General features: G+C 37.6%; 1 protein-coding gene across 2 annotated transcripts; it reads right to left on the bottom strand.

The window, feature by feature from the left end:
- Positions 1-69: 69 nt before the first annotated feature.
- LOC144966988 (2-methoxy-6-polyprenyl-1,4-benzoquinol methylase, mitochondrial-like) lies at positions 70-14,265 on the bottom strand. Of its 2 annotated transcripts, none has more exons than XM_078903694.1 (8): positions 13,843-14,265; positions 7,354-7,503; positions 6,394-6,497; positions 4,524-4,725; positions 3,753-3,859; positions 2,401-2,489; positions 1,891-2,002; positions 70-1,404 (listed from the first exon to the last, which is right to left on the bottom strand). In XM_078903694.1, the coding sequence occupies exons 1-8, from the start codon at positions 14,003-14,005 to the stop codon at positions 1,303-1,305; spliced, it is 1,029 nt and encodes a 342-aa protein (XP_078759820.1). In that variant the 5' UTR covers positions 14,006-14,265; the 3' UTR covers positions 70-1,302. The 2 variants fall into 2 exon arrangements, with proteins under 2 accessions (XP_078759820.1, XP_078759821.1); XM_078903695.1 differs by lacking the exon at positions 13,843-14,265 and adding an exon at positions 8,070-8,419.
- Positions 14,266-14,685: the final 420 nt, after the last annotated feature.

Here is a 14,685-nt window from a genome sequence, read left to right as displayed (position 1 = left end):
AAATCGAAGTATTTTTGTGAATTGACAACCAACCTCATGAAAAATGAGCAAAACAGAAACAATTTGCCATCAGATATAATAACATAATAATAATAAATCTTTATTGTCCTCAAAAAAGTGGTCATTTGTCATTTATAATAATACAATATTGACATAGTCACACTCACACAAGATGCACACTAGTAACATGTAGTTATCGAAAAAACGGCATCATCATCATCATCAGTATGACATACTGACTTGATAACTGTAAAGAAATTCCTGATTACACATGAATCATTCATCTTAAATCTGGATTCAAAGTCATGCATGTCAGTAAAGCACCCTTTGACCTTGGCTCAAATTTAATTTTTCAATGAACTTTTAAAAATATAAATTCTTTGAATCAACAATTTTATGACTTTTTTTACGATCATTGATGCAAATTTACGACCAAGAGGTCAAATTTACGACTTTACGACCAAGAGGTCAAATTTACGACTTTACGACCAAGAGGTCAAATTTACGACTTTACGACCAAGCTGGACACCCTGGAGCTAGAGAAAGACAGAGAATGACATATCTAAATAACCTAAGAATGGCATAAAGTGATTTTAAAAGCAACGCAGACTTCAGGCGCACCGCAAAGGATTGTGATACGTGGAAACAGTTGACCGTGCTCAAGAGTACAAGCCACGATGGATGACGACGACAGTGAGGATATTTGGTCCAGGGGTATGACACTTTCCTTCAGATTTTTTTCCCCATGGACGGATTTTGGTGGGTTTTTCATGGGAGGCTCCGAACATAGTCTTGTTTCATCAGAATAAAAGTTAGCTTGGTACCAATTTCTTCCGGGTCAAACCGTAAATCTTCTGACTAATCGTCCCTTTCCTTGTGGCTCAATGACTCACTGTCCTTGCTCTGAATTAAGACACAGCTTGGCTTTCATCAGCATTTGGTGAAATCATCTACTGTGATTTAAGTGGTCAGTGTAGTTTTTGAAAAACTCCATAAATTATGCACATGTTATTTTGAAATAATTTTAATCCGTAATGCCTGTATAGCTAGGTCATGTTGGATTACTTATTTTTACTATAAAAAATAGAAATTTGTGTCCCAAGGTACAATTACCTCTGCATAGAGCCAGAGCCTTATGGATATCGGGCATTTGGACTCTGGGTGATCATTTTCTAATTAGCTGTTTTATTGCAAAAGATTCGATGGTTGTTTTGTAAGTTGATTTTTGAGAATGTTGGAATTTCACCATTTTATTAGTACTTAGTCTTAGTACCCCGTGTTCTGGAATAATGCACAAAAAAATCAAATCTTAAAACCACTGTGAATAGCAGCAACTCCAAACGTCAGATTTTTGTGTGAAACCATCCGGAAACCAGAAGCCCTGATCATCTCCTCAAATGCCTCCTGATAATTGGGAGAAAAGAAATAGAATTAACATGAAACCCAAAACGTCCATTTCATCTCATCTATCTTTGTTACTTAAATTGAAGCTTCCATTTAATTTGACTGTTGCTATTTTTTCAAGCTTCAAGCTGCAACATTTGCATTAAATAAAGAAAAATAATAGATATGTAGATAAATAAGAAAAGTAGAGTTTCATATAGTGCCAGACACAATTGATGAGAGAATAACAAAAGGAAAAAAAAAGAAAAAATAATCTAATCAATCAAATTTCATCCGATCTATTTTACAACAGACAGTCAGTGTCAATGAGTTGATTCAAATTCAATGTCCATTCCCATTCCAGTCAATTACACACAATACTTCCAATCAGCAGTGTGCTCATCTCTCCTTCCTTTCATTATGACTATGACACTAAACATGTGTGATCAACATGAACTCCGCTGAAATTTGATTAAATATACATTTTTGATAACTATATCTAAGTACCTGATTGGGAAATTGGCGAATACTCTCGACCAGGTATTGGTAAGATTTCCAATCCCCTGCTAGTACTTTACCCATGACTGGAATCACTTCAAACGAGTATTTGTCATAAACCCTGAAAAGGGAAGGAAAGGAAAATGTCATCACTTTGTCGATCGACAGGTTTCAAACAAAAGTACATATTTTGTTAATACAGGAGAAACTTTCACAGTATTGTAAAACATTAAAAATAAATATGGAAAGTTTAACAGTACAAGTACATGTGGAAAGTTTAACAGTAACAGTACAAGTACATGTGGAAAGTTAAACAGTAACAGTACAAGTACATGTGGAAAGTTAAACAGTAACAGTAACAGTACACGTGGAAAGTTTAACATTACAAGTACAATCAGGATCCCCACCCACAGTACAATCACAATCTTTCATTTCAAATGTGGAAAGTTTAACATTACAAGTTAAATCAGGATCCCCACCCACAGTACAATCACAATCTTTCATTTCAAATGAACCAACCTGCTCAAGAGAGGGTTTTTGACTTCACTGAACTCCAGACACATGAATCTTCCTCCTGGTTTCAGTACTCGGTATGCCTCGTCCAACACCTGGGAATTGTTCGAAAAAATAAAGAAGAGGGGCTGATACATATAATTTATTCAGGCTCATCCTGGCAAGTGGTAGAGCAATAGACCCTGAAACTGAAACATCACCATAAAGCATGGGTGCAAGCAACTGGACCTAAAAAAGCCTGCAAGTCTACTTATGACCAGACATATAATCTGAAACTGAAAAAGCCTGCAATATTGACGGACTTTAAAAAATTATTTTTTTTCAAATTTAATAATATAACTATCACTTCCGGGTCACAGTAGCATCGTGATTCAAAAGTTTCGCTTAATCATATGGACGTACCCGACCCGATTGTTGGGACCTAAACAAAAAAACAAAAAATCTATCAAATCCAAATCGCAAAAAGCCGGCGACGTTTTTTTCCGTAATCCAATCGGCCAGCAGTAGCCGGCACTCTTGCACCCATGCCATAAAGGAAAGACTAGAAGAATGATAGAAGATAGAGTCTCAAATCTCAACTTTATATCGAAGATCATAGAAAAGATTGTAGTGCAGAGGCCACAAGGCCACATCCCAAAAGCAACACGTGTTCCAATTTACAATCTGTTTATCGATCAGGTCATTCAACCGAAACCGCTCTCCTCCGGGTGCATGACGACATCGTCAGGTACCTTGATCAGAAGGAGAATGTAGCGCTGATTCCTATCGACCTAAGCGCTGCATTTGACACAGTGGATTACAGAATTCTACTGCATCGACTGCAACACTTTCCGTAAGTAACAAGTAATTTTCCATCAGGTGATGAGCGAAGTGCTTGGGTTGGTGTATATATAACTCCAGTTTATCATAAAGATAAGTTGGTTGATATAATGTGTTGAGACATTTAAAACCCAATATCAGAACTTTGTAAACTATTCGCTTCTTAACACAGGAAGCCATTGAAGCTCTTTTAGCAGATGTGACGCACGATGTTTCTTGAAGCATTTATGGACTAATCTTGCAGCATTGTTTTCAATTCTGTTCAGGATTCTCTCATTAGAACCAGTCCCACTACTCAAAATGCAGTATTCCCTAACTCTTGAATTTTATGGAATAATAGCTAATATCACTTTTTGATTTTCTAATATTTGTGTATCTTGGAAAAGGATGCCTGTTTTAAAAAAACGCAATTTCAAACTATTTGGCGAGTCTTTCACTATGAAGAATGTTTAAAGATATATCTAACAAATATGAAAGATAGGACTGTATAAAAACACCATCGTATGGGTGTGAAGGATCTTTAATTTCTACCGAATTACCTTTCTAACATGTGTACAATTTCTGATCCCAAATGCAATTGTGTAAGCATCATACGTGTTATCAGGTAATGGGAGCTCCTCAGCATTCCCTCTCACCCAAATTATACCTGAAATTTATATATACATATATATATATATGTTGCATCATTCATTTAAATTTATTAAAAAATAAAAAAAATATGTGTGCATTGTATGAAGTAAGTGAATGCCAAAAATATATTGGCTACTGTTAAAGTTACAGGACTATTTAAATTTATCTAAAATTCTGTCATGTGAAAAACAATTTTGTCATTCAAAACATGTTTGATGGTATCCACTTGCACTTTTCTCATTGAGACTACTGTCAAATATATTATTATCCATGTAAGTAGAATACATATATTGAGCAAAGATGTCAATTGAACCGAAGACCCCCTTTTGCTTATCGTAAATGGTGATATTTTGATAGATGATGATGATGATGATGATGATGATGACGATGATGATGATGACGATGATGATGATGATGATGACGATGATGATAATGATAACTTTTCCATTTTGAGGTTGAAGGCCTTCAAAAAGATATTTCATTTTCCTGGAGAAAATAAACATTAAAACATTTTTAAACGCTCAAAAAATTTGTCACTGTTGTAAATTTACATCAAAATCTAACTTGGACTTCTGCTAAAAAATCATCAGTCTTAATTAATATCACATAAGCAAAAAAAATACTTGTCTAGCATGACATAGAAATGTGTCATGTGCTGTTTTGACAACTGAAATCCATACCTTCTGTATAACCTAGGCTTTTTGCTTTTTTCATGCCTACATCCAGCATTGCCTGGTTGATGTCACAAACTGTCACGTGATTTCCATAACTATCTAGCTTCAACTTATGTCCACTATTTGAACGAGAATTATCCTCGTCACTCTCTGATTCTGATGATGATGATGATGATGATGGAGATACTTCAGATGAGTCCATGTAAACCTGTCAGGGATGAACAAAGTCAAAATTGATGCTTTGTATGACTATATCACAATGACTGGATTATGAAGAAACAAATTATAAAGCAGTTTTTCATGGAGCTTATTTACTGAATCAATTTCTTAACTACTTCTCTTTGCTGAAGGTGCTGCCATGTCAAAGATGTAGAGAAATTACATGAAAAGTTAAATAGGGGGGGGGGGGGGACATCCTTAATGAGCAATTGAGAGAACAGATTATGTATAATCCGTAAGGACAATGAAAAAGTAGGACCATCAAATGCAGTGTCATGCAGCGAAATCAAAGACATCATGACCTTTATAATATTAATATCCCTTGCATGCCCAATGATATCGACATCAAGTGACAGGGGTATCGACTGGATTATGTAAACTGAACAGTCACTTTTGATTGATGCCCGTCGCTTATTGAACACACACGGCATGGCTTGAGATGGTTTTAAATTGGATTATACTTCAATGGTTTGTTGACTGCATTGAATTAGATTGGGAGGAAAGGTTGTGTTCGAGTTATAGAGTCAAAAATCCTATACATAGAGCTTTAAAAAAAAATTGAGCTTTGATATAGCGCAATATCCACTAAACGTGCTCAAAGCACTTTTGAGGGGGTCCCTGGCCAACAGCAACACTTAACCAAAGGAATTCACTCAAATGTTTACAAAACATGCTATTCAAAACAAAAGAAAATATTACAGGACATAACAGAGAGATGATTAACAATGAAAAAAAATATCATCTTCCAAAACTAGTACTGCACATTTGACTATTTCCTTCTCAGTCAAGGACTCCAGCCAGGGCCAGGACAAACCAAGTAATCTCATTCCAAGACAATAACAGAAAGCAACTCCAAATACAGATAAAGGGGGATAGAAGACACAGAAAGTTATCTCCTGGCCAACATGGGAGGTAAGAAAACCTGACTCAAGTAAGGATGACGTAGTGGAAGTCGTAGTGTTGGTAGGGATGATGATATGGTGGTTGTAGTAATGGTGATAGGGATGATGATGATGTGGTTGTTGTAATAATGGTGATAGGGATGATGATGATATGGTGGTTGTAGTAATGGTGATAGGGATGATGATGATATGGTGGTTGTAGTAATGGTGATAGGGATGATGATGATATGGTGGTTGTAGTAATGGTGATAGGGATGATGATGATATGGTGGTTGTAGTAATGGTGATAGGGATGATGATGATGTGGTTGTTGTAATAATGGTGATAGGGATGATGATGATGTGGTTGTTGTAGTAATGGTGATAGGGATGATGATGATGTGCTGGTTGTAGTTGGATTGGTTAAGAACATGATGATGTGGTTGTGGTGGTTGTAGTAGTGATGGTATTGATTATGATGTAATTGTGGTATAGTGGTAGGGCTGTTGAAGTGGTTGTTGTACTAGTGATGGTGGTGGGATGATGATGGGGTGGTTGTATTGGTGGAAGGGATGGTGATGTGGTGGTTGTGGTGAGTCTTTAATTCTGAAAAATGAAAAAGGCGGATGAACCACCATTGTGGCAAAAAAAAAAAAACACCTTTAGGCAGTGATGCATTCTCAGCCCCGATAAATGGAAAGATTTTCAACACCAAAGAATGTTTACAAAAATAGGAAAAAATTCTAGCAGCCCAGTAAATAAATAAATTATCATTACTTGCGCAAGGATCTCTCTTGGAACTTCAAAATCGATGTCTGTATTCTTCTGACTTTGTGATTGGTCACTTTTGACATACTTTAGAAAACGGAGAGCAATATCACCTAGCAAAAATAAATCAGATTATTCAGTTTATAAAAAATTATAATATATGAATCAATTTTAGTTAATTTATGCTTTATAATAACAATGATAATATTACTTATAATAATATAACAATATTAATAATATTAATACTAATATTAATACTAATAATGATAATAATAATAATAATAATAATAATAATAATAATAATAATAATAAAAATAATAATAATAATAATAATAATAATAATAATAATAATAATAATAATAATAATAATAATAATAATAATAATAATAATAATAATAATAATAATAATAATAATAATAATAATAATAATAATAATAATAATAAAAAATATGGCTGCGCAGTCTCTATGTACGCTTGCCGTGAATGCATCACTTCGAGTTTGTCAGTCTGTTTCTATTATCCGGTTAGTAATCTGCCTCCATAAATCTCTGTCTCGTGCAAGTGTGGTGGTGTAGGTGGTTGGAGGCAGGGTGACTATCCTTGGAACAATATGACCTCACCAGAATTTTCACAAAGTTGCCCGTAACCTGGAATGTTTTGCTCTAGACCGGATTTTTTTCCAGTGAAACCCAAGTTTTGGCATCTCTGTAATAATAACAATACCTATTACTATCATTAGATTATTTCTGTTGAAAGAATTGATCTTTTACACGACAGATAAAGAAAATTTTATCTTTAAAACATGTTTTTCCCTCTGGGATATCAATGGAGATGTCATGTTCATAATGTAATGATGATCAAGGTGATGATGAATCAGGGAATTAGCTGAAAATTAATGGAATTGGAAAAGAAAACAAATGTCAAGATTTTCACCATAAATTTGGAAGAGTTGGCAGTTATTTAACTTACCAGTTCCTCCTGCCACGTCAAGAAGTTTAGTTCCTAAGGAGGGAGAAAAATGTTCCATAAAGTGATCCTTCCACAAACGATGAATGCCAGCACTCATTGCATCATTCATAAGATCATATTTTGATGCAACATTCTCAAAGACTTCATGAACTGGAAAGGAATGAATAATATCAGTGAATGAATTCATAGACGAATAAATAATCAAAATTTCACCAAAACAACAATTCTTATCCAGACATTAGAAACCCATTAACCACAAAACAGCTCCATCTAATGATGATGTGCATCCATTCTTAATGGTTGAGATATAAATATAACGTACTTTAACTTTAGAGTAAGTAAAGTTTTACTTTTACTGAATTTTCCTTTCCTTATGACGATTTTAAAGACATACCAAATATTCAAGAGATTTAACATTAACTTTTGGTCAAAAGACCTGAAAGGATTTGTTTTACTTGTTTTATCTTTGTTACTGTAGCCAGAGGTTATTATGGTTCTTACAAATAATACTTCAAGGATCTTATAAATCAAAATTGTAAAACGTTGTAAAAACAAAGATAAAAATAAAAACAGTCAACTAAGTTGATCACCTCTTTATAAATGTATCGTGAATAGATTTTTACATCTCATTCACGATGAGAAAATAAATAAATAATATGCCCGAGGCATGAATCTCCACCGAAGTGGGCAGTTCCCGATTTACTAAGTACACATACCTAGATTTTGATTATCCGTTAGGAACGTTGTAGATTCAAATGGTCAAAGAGAGAGAGTAAGCGGTGACTGCCGCTTATATACGGTGGCCAACAAGATATGACGTCACAATCACAAACGGAACATCATGACAACAACTCACAACAGCCTCGATCGAGATACTACACACCAACACACAAACACACAACATAAAAAGGCATACTGTTCCCTACATTCCTCCCCCTTCTAAAACAAACCTCATTCTCCAGTTTGACATCCTATAACGAAAAAAAAAGACTTCTTACCTTATGAGGCGTTGCTCCAATTGAGCCATAAAACAGGGGAAATAACAACAAACAATAAATCTCCCTTCCCGGGGCTTGAAAACTTGAAATAAAAATCCACAAAACATTACTGAAAATATCCATATCAGAACATAGTACTTATGAAAGTTGGACCACAATTAATAAAAGATAACATGTTAGGAGGGATGTAATATTTTAAATTTAATTGGGAACATAAGCAATCAAAATTGTAAGACAATATCAGTGTGGTTGCTTCCTGCACTTGTAAATGGGTGGATATGTCTCATTTTTTCTTTAAAACAATGCAGCTGAAAATTGAGCTTATTTAGTATTTACATTATTGCTAACAGGATAGGGGAGCTCTTTATTAATTGATTGACAAGATGATGATGACCAGGGATAATGTCAGAAATTTTTTTTTTTTTTTTTTTTTTTTTTTTAAAAGCATAGTCGGAACCATGTCCGTTACCAATTCATGTTAATGTCTATAATACAGGTCCTGCCACAAGGTGGTATCCATCATCATTTTGAAGCTTATGCTTCTGACTCACCTGATCGAGGTAATAAAATACCTTCTGATGTATAGCCATAATTCCCTCCCTCGCCTGACTGAGGTGAATTCTCAGGTGTTCATGTTATCAGTTCATTAGGGGTACCACTACCCTGGTTTCCTGGCCCACATGGTCATCATGGTACCCTCATGGGTTCTTTCTCACATCTTGGCTTATTCTGATTCCATCATGTTGGGTCGGGTTCTTAAGCCATGATCAGATGGGCCTCTGGGTAGCTCTCTCCCTTCCTCGCCTGTGATTCCGAGGGGTACCATCCCTGGTATCATCAGGTCTCTGGGTTCAGGGGGGCTTACACCAGGTATCATCAAGCCTGTGATTCTGAGGGGTTCCAACCCTGGTATCATCAGGTCTTGGGTTCAGGGCACTTTTTTCAGCTGTCATCAAACCTGTGATTGCTTGGGGTGTCATCAGGCTCCCTGTGCATGGTGTCTGCTCCAGGTGTCTCTAGTAGTCCCTTGTGCCCTTGAGTCATCATGATGTGAGAAGTTTCTTAGTGGGGAGGTGAAACCTCTACCCTTTGATGGGAGGTGAGGCGTCACCTCTACCCTTCTCCTTCAGCCTTTGGTTCGAGTCCAGTATCATCAGGCTGAGCTTCCCTGGTATTTTCTTTGGAATTGAACCCCTTCATCACTGTCACTGCCATGTTGACAGTGGTGGCATCGACTCGTTGCTATTCTGCTCAGTTGATACAGACCGTGATGTTGCTCCAGACAGTCAAACATACTTTGTTGTTTCTTTCCAGGGTCTGGGGTTTTTCTTTTTGTACATAGCAACAGAAATGAGTCATGACAGAGTTGGAGGCTTCTTGATTGACCATTCTTCTTAAAGCTTGTTTCTGTTTTTTACACATAACACTGCACCGAGGATTAAATCTGCAATGATGCTGGCAGGACTGATCAGGATGGCATTCAGTTATAAAACGTTTTTAATTTTTAATTTCTGTCTTCAAGGTGCACTTTTTGCCTCTTCTAATTCCATAGTCGAATTTCATCTTTTCAACTCTGTCCTGGGAAAGCTTGGAGTGCCAGTTCCCACAGTCTGTCTGTGTAGTCCAGAACATCCTCCTTCTCGGCCTGGATGGTACTGTTGAATTGTATCAATGCTGCATGTTGCAGTTGTTGGCCGCCAAATCTATTCCTTAAAGCCCCATATGCTTCCTCAATATTTATGAAGACTGTTGATTGGTGGATACGCGATAGGTAATCCGCGGCTTTTCCCTCCAATGTTAAGTTTAAGAAATACAGTTGATCACGAAGGTGCTGGATATCATGATACTTCAAAAAATTTTGGAAACTATATACGAATGTGTCCCATCTTCCAGTTCCATCAAACGATATTGATCTTGGTAGCTGCACTCTGGATGGGGGAAGCATGTATGAGTATTCATTTGGCATCTCATAGTTGGGCTTGTTATCAGGGTTGCGGGATGCAAACGGGACGTCACGATATGGCAACTGTCTTGCTTCGTCTCTCCACTTCTGACGTTCGTTGTACATATCAATCACATTTTGGACATCACCGTACATCGGGGGCATCCTTCCTGATGGCATCGTAAGCGCTGTCCTACTTTGCCTTACTGGATCTCTTCTACTCCTTTGCTCCTCTCTCATGTGCATTGGTGCTACATCTTCCTCTGAGAAGTGGAGGTAGGGATCCCTTTTGCGAATATTCACCGGGTCATAACCTTTACCTTGGAGATCCCCTTAAAGGGATCCTGACCAAGTTTACCCCCCTGTGAAAAAGGCACCCCGTCTTGATTGGACGGCGGAAAGGTTGCTCGGCGTGACATGCTTGGTGAGTCGTGAAACTCTTCACGTGGGAAAAGTCTCATATCGCCATTTTGATTTACACCTGAAGCATCATTCGCCTTTCCTCGCGACTTATCAGTAGCAACCATTTCGGGTTGCGAAACGGCTCGTCGAGCGAGGTTTTTTTGGTTCGAACGGTTCGCCCCGCAGGTCTACATTACTGCTACTCAAGTTATCCAATGGGCATGATTTATCCGGGGTACTAGCCTGGGAAGCTGTGGCAGCTGGTTCCTCAGGATTTACCCAAGCACCGGTAGACGGAACCGCAAAATCAAAAAGATCTAACATTTTGATGTTAGCAACCTTATCTTCCAAATCGTCTCTAGTTAGAAAACCCTTCTGAGCACGCAGGTCTAACACTTTGCGAGCCAGTGACTTGCTGATCAATGAAGATCTGGCAAGATCTTTGGATGAGATTGAGTTGATCATGATTTTTGAATCCATTTTAAATGAACTGAAACAATATGAATAGATTTTGTCTCAGTGAAACTGCTCACATGGATTGAAACTAGGCCATAGCCAACTTTATGACAATTTAGGGTTTTCTATTCTTGTCATATTAGATTGGGGTATGTAGACAATTTGGTGACTGGGACAGGTAATTTGTGAGCTAAATGTCCCACATATTGGACGGAAAGAGTTTCAGGGAAACGTCCAATAATTAATAGGGGTAGTTAGGAGCATGTAAGTGAAGATGAACGCTTCTGTCTGGTGAGACCCAACTAGCCGCCTGTGTAGCTTGGTCAGCTAGTTAGATTTATCACTTACAACTTAGTCTAGTTAGTCTACCTGAGTTGAGTCCAGTTACTGTTGACTTTAAAACTAGAGATAGAGGTAATTGACCAGCAATCTGGGAGCCATGCAATGCATAGGAATAGTACTCCAGATGTCAGTCCTTGAGACTCTAGTCTCATGCATAAAAGATAAGCACCCTACCCTGTATGCATGGTGGGTCTTGATTAAACTCAGTTTAGACAGATTTCGACTTCTGTTGTAATCTTCTGGTATTAACACTTAGAGCTTAGAGACTAGTCAGCTAGTCTACCTGAGTTGAGTCCAGTTACTGTTGACTTTAAAACTAGAGATAGAGGTAATTGACCAGCAATCTGGGAGCCATGCAATGCATAGGAATAGTACTCCAGAAAGCAGTCATTGAGACTCTAGTCTTATGCATAAAAGATAAGCACCCTACCCTGTATGCATGGTAGGTCATGATTTAAACTCAGGAGTTTAGACATCGACTTCGCCTTCTGATGGATATGTTTTCCAGAGTATGGATGTAAAGAGTTCAGATAAACATCCTATACTTAATAGGGGTTGTTAGGAACATGTAAATGAAGATGAACGCTACTGTCTGGTGAGACAAAACTAGCAGCCTGTGTAGGTTGTTCAGCTAGTTAAGTGATTTATCACTTACAACTTAGTCTAGTTAGTCTACCTGAGTTGAGTCCAGTTACTGTTGACTTAAGAACTAGAGATAGAGCTGATTGACCAGCAATCTGGGAGCCATGCAATGCATAGGAATAGTACTCCAGATGTCAGTCCTTGAGACTCTAGTCTCATGCATAAAAGATAAGCACCCTACCCTGTATGCATGGTGGGTCTTGATTAACTCAGTTTAGACATAGACTTCGACCTCTGTTGTAATCTTCTGGTGTTATCACTTACAGCTTAGAGACTAGTTAGCTAGTCTACCTGAGTTGAGTCCAGTTACTGTTGACTCAAGAACTAGAGATAGAGGTAATTGACCAGCAATCTGGGAGCCATGCAATGCATAGGAATAGTACTCCAGATAGCAGTCATTGAGACTCTAGTCTCATGCATAAAAGATAAGCACCCTACTCTGTATGCATGGTAGGTCATGATTTATTAAACTCAGGAGTTTAGACATCGACTACGACTTCTTGTGTAAGTAAAAACACCATGACACCTATTTTATGAGTGGTTCACCAGATCAGCAGATAGTTATAAGGAATAATGCATAGTAGGTCTCATCTCCTAGTCATTTAAAGCATTTCCAAATAACAATTCAATGAAAATGGGAAAGGTACTCACCAATATTTTGTTCCTTTTTTGTAGAGTGAAAATCTCTCTAAATATTATCGTAGTTAAATCACTGAAATACTGATAATTAGTTGAGAATTGCCGACCCCTAAAACGGCGAATAGCTGCAGAAATAGCAGTTAAGACCTCTCTGGTTGGGTAGCATCCACCAACTCCCATGTAATCCAGAGGAAAAATATCGCGGCGCATCTAAACATAATCCGTTGAAATTTTAGAACAATGCTAACTAACGACGGACTTGTTTACAGAACTCTTTTTTATGAAACTAATTCCCGTGCTCATGCACGTGGTGTCTCCATGCACGATTTTCATGGCAGGGTTCGAAATTTTACAGTTACACTAAAACCACAGTGAAAATTGTAAAACTTTATTAGTCGCAGCGCCAATTGTCGTGAATAGATTTTTACATCTCATTCACGATGAGAAAATAAAATAAATAAATAATATGCCCGAGGCATGAATCTCCACCGAAGTGGGCAGTTCCCGATTTACTAAGTACACATACCTAGATTTTGATTATCCGTTAGGAACGTTGTAGATTCAAATGGTCAAAGAGAGAGAGTAAGCGGTGACTGCCGCTTATATACGGTGGCCAACAAGATATGACGTCACAATCACAAACGGAACATCATGACAACAACTCACAACAGCCTCGATCGAGATACTACACACCAACACACAAACACACAACATAAAAAGGCATACTGTTCCCTACAAATGTAATAAATTAATATTACCTCTCTTTAACCAGATGACGTTTATAAAGAATATGAAGGTTGAGAGATACATATATTATATATGGATAAAGGAAAGATAGAAAGAGAGGTGGAGATATAAAGAAAGAGTGAGAGAAAGAGAGAGACAGAGAGTAGATAGTAGTAGTTTAATTGATGTTTTTTTGTTTGTTTGTTTTTCAAATTAATCTCTCTCTCTCTCTCTCTCTCTCTCTCTCTCTCTCTCTCTCTCTCTCTCTCTCTCTCTCTCTCTCTCTCTCTCTCTCTCTCTCTCTCTCTCTGATACTGATACTTGAAAAGCAATGATACAGACCTTTTTTCTCCTTCTCATCCTCATTGATTGTTTGGAAACCAAAATGCGTTTGCTGTGAAGAACCTGCACGACCTTCTGGTACACTACCTGTTGTATCTGTGGATAAAACCCGAATGAATGAGGTGCTTATTCTGTAAATACTCCTCAGCCTCAGGGCGATCATTTTCACGGCTCAAACTCAAGGGCGCAGCAGCAGAATTTATTGTTGATGTTTAGCAGCTAAGTGCTAAGCGAAAGCAAAGTGGATCGAAATACTGGATCCAGTATATCAAGTAATTTAAATAATTCTTCTTCTAAAATCATAGCACAGAACAGGTTTGTGATAAAGTTTAACACTGTCAAATGAATCAAGTATCCAAGTAAGTGAAAGTGAAACAAGCACAGCAATTTTTTCACATTCACAGAAATGTTTTTATCAAAAAGAGCTCTATAACCGCCATGTTGTTCCCAACTGCTGTACTGCAATAGTTTGCTCATTATCTGATCAGATGATAAAGAGTCGTGGCCCTCATGTTGTTTAATGAGAACAACATCATAAACGTAGTAAATTTTAATGTACGTATTGACCCAGGGATTGGTGAGCACCGGCGGGGGTTGAACCAGGGACCATTTAAATTAGCCTTTACAAGGGGTCCCTGGCCAACAACAACATTAAGATTTAGGACGAGACATGACGCCTGTCAGGCGGTGTTACATTTTTTTCGAATAGAGACAACGCTGTTAACGGCCAGGTACTCATTTTACACATGAGTACGGTGAGTAAAGGGTCTTCTCCAAGGACTCAACTATGCGCCGAGTGAGGCTCGAACCCAGGACCTTCCGATCCGAAAGCGAGTGTCATAC

The sequence above is a fragment of the Berghia stephanieae genome, chromosome 3, assembly GCF_034508935.2.
Source record: "Berghia stephanieae isolate SIO BIC M18660-M18661 chromosome 3, UCSD_Bste_1.3, whole genome shotgun sequence".
Taxonomy (NCBI): Eukaryota; Metazoa; Mollusca; class Gastropoda; order Nudibranchia; family Aeolidiidae; genus Berghia; species Berghia stephanieae.
The sequence above is the reverse complement of the archived record's forward strand: the minus strand, read 5'-3'. Positions and strand labels throughout refer to the sequence as shown.

What these genes read in the sequence shown, in the direction of transcription:
- LOC144966988 (XM_078903694.1), bottom strand. Translation starts at nt 14,005, where the DNA reads ATGATCGCCCTGAGGCTGAGGAGTATTTACAGAATAAGCACCTCATTC. An exon ending in TGACGTGGCAGGAGGAACTG is followed by an intron (nt 6,498 to 7,353) that starts GTAAGTTAAATA and finishes TATTTTTGCTAG; the next exon opens with GTGATATTGCTCTCCGTTTT. An exon ending in AAAAACCCTCTCTTGAGCAG is followed by an intron (nt 2,003 to 2,400) that starts GTTGGTTCATTT and finishes TTCCCTTTTCAG; the next exon opens with GGTTTATGACAAATACTCGT.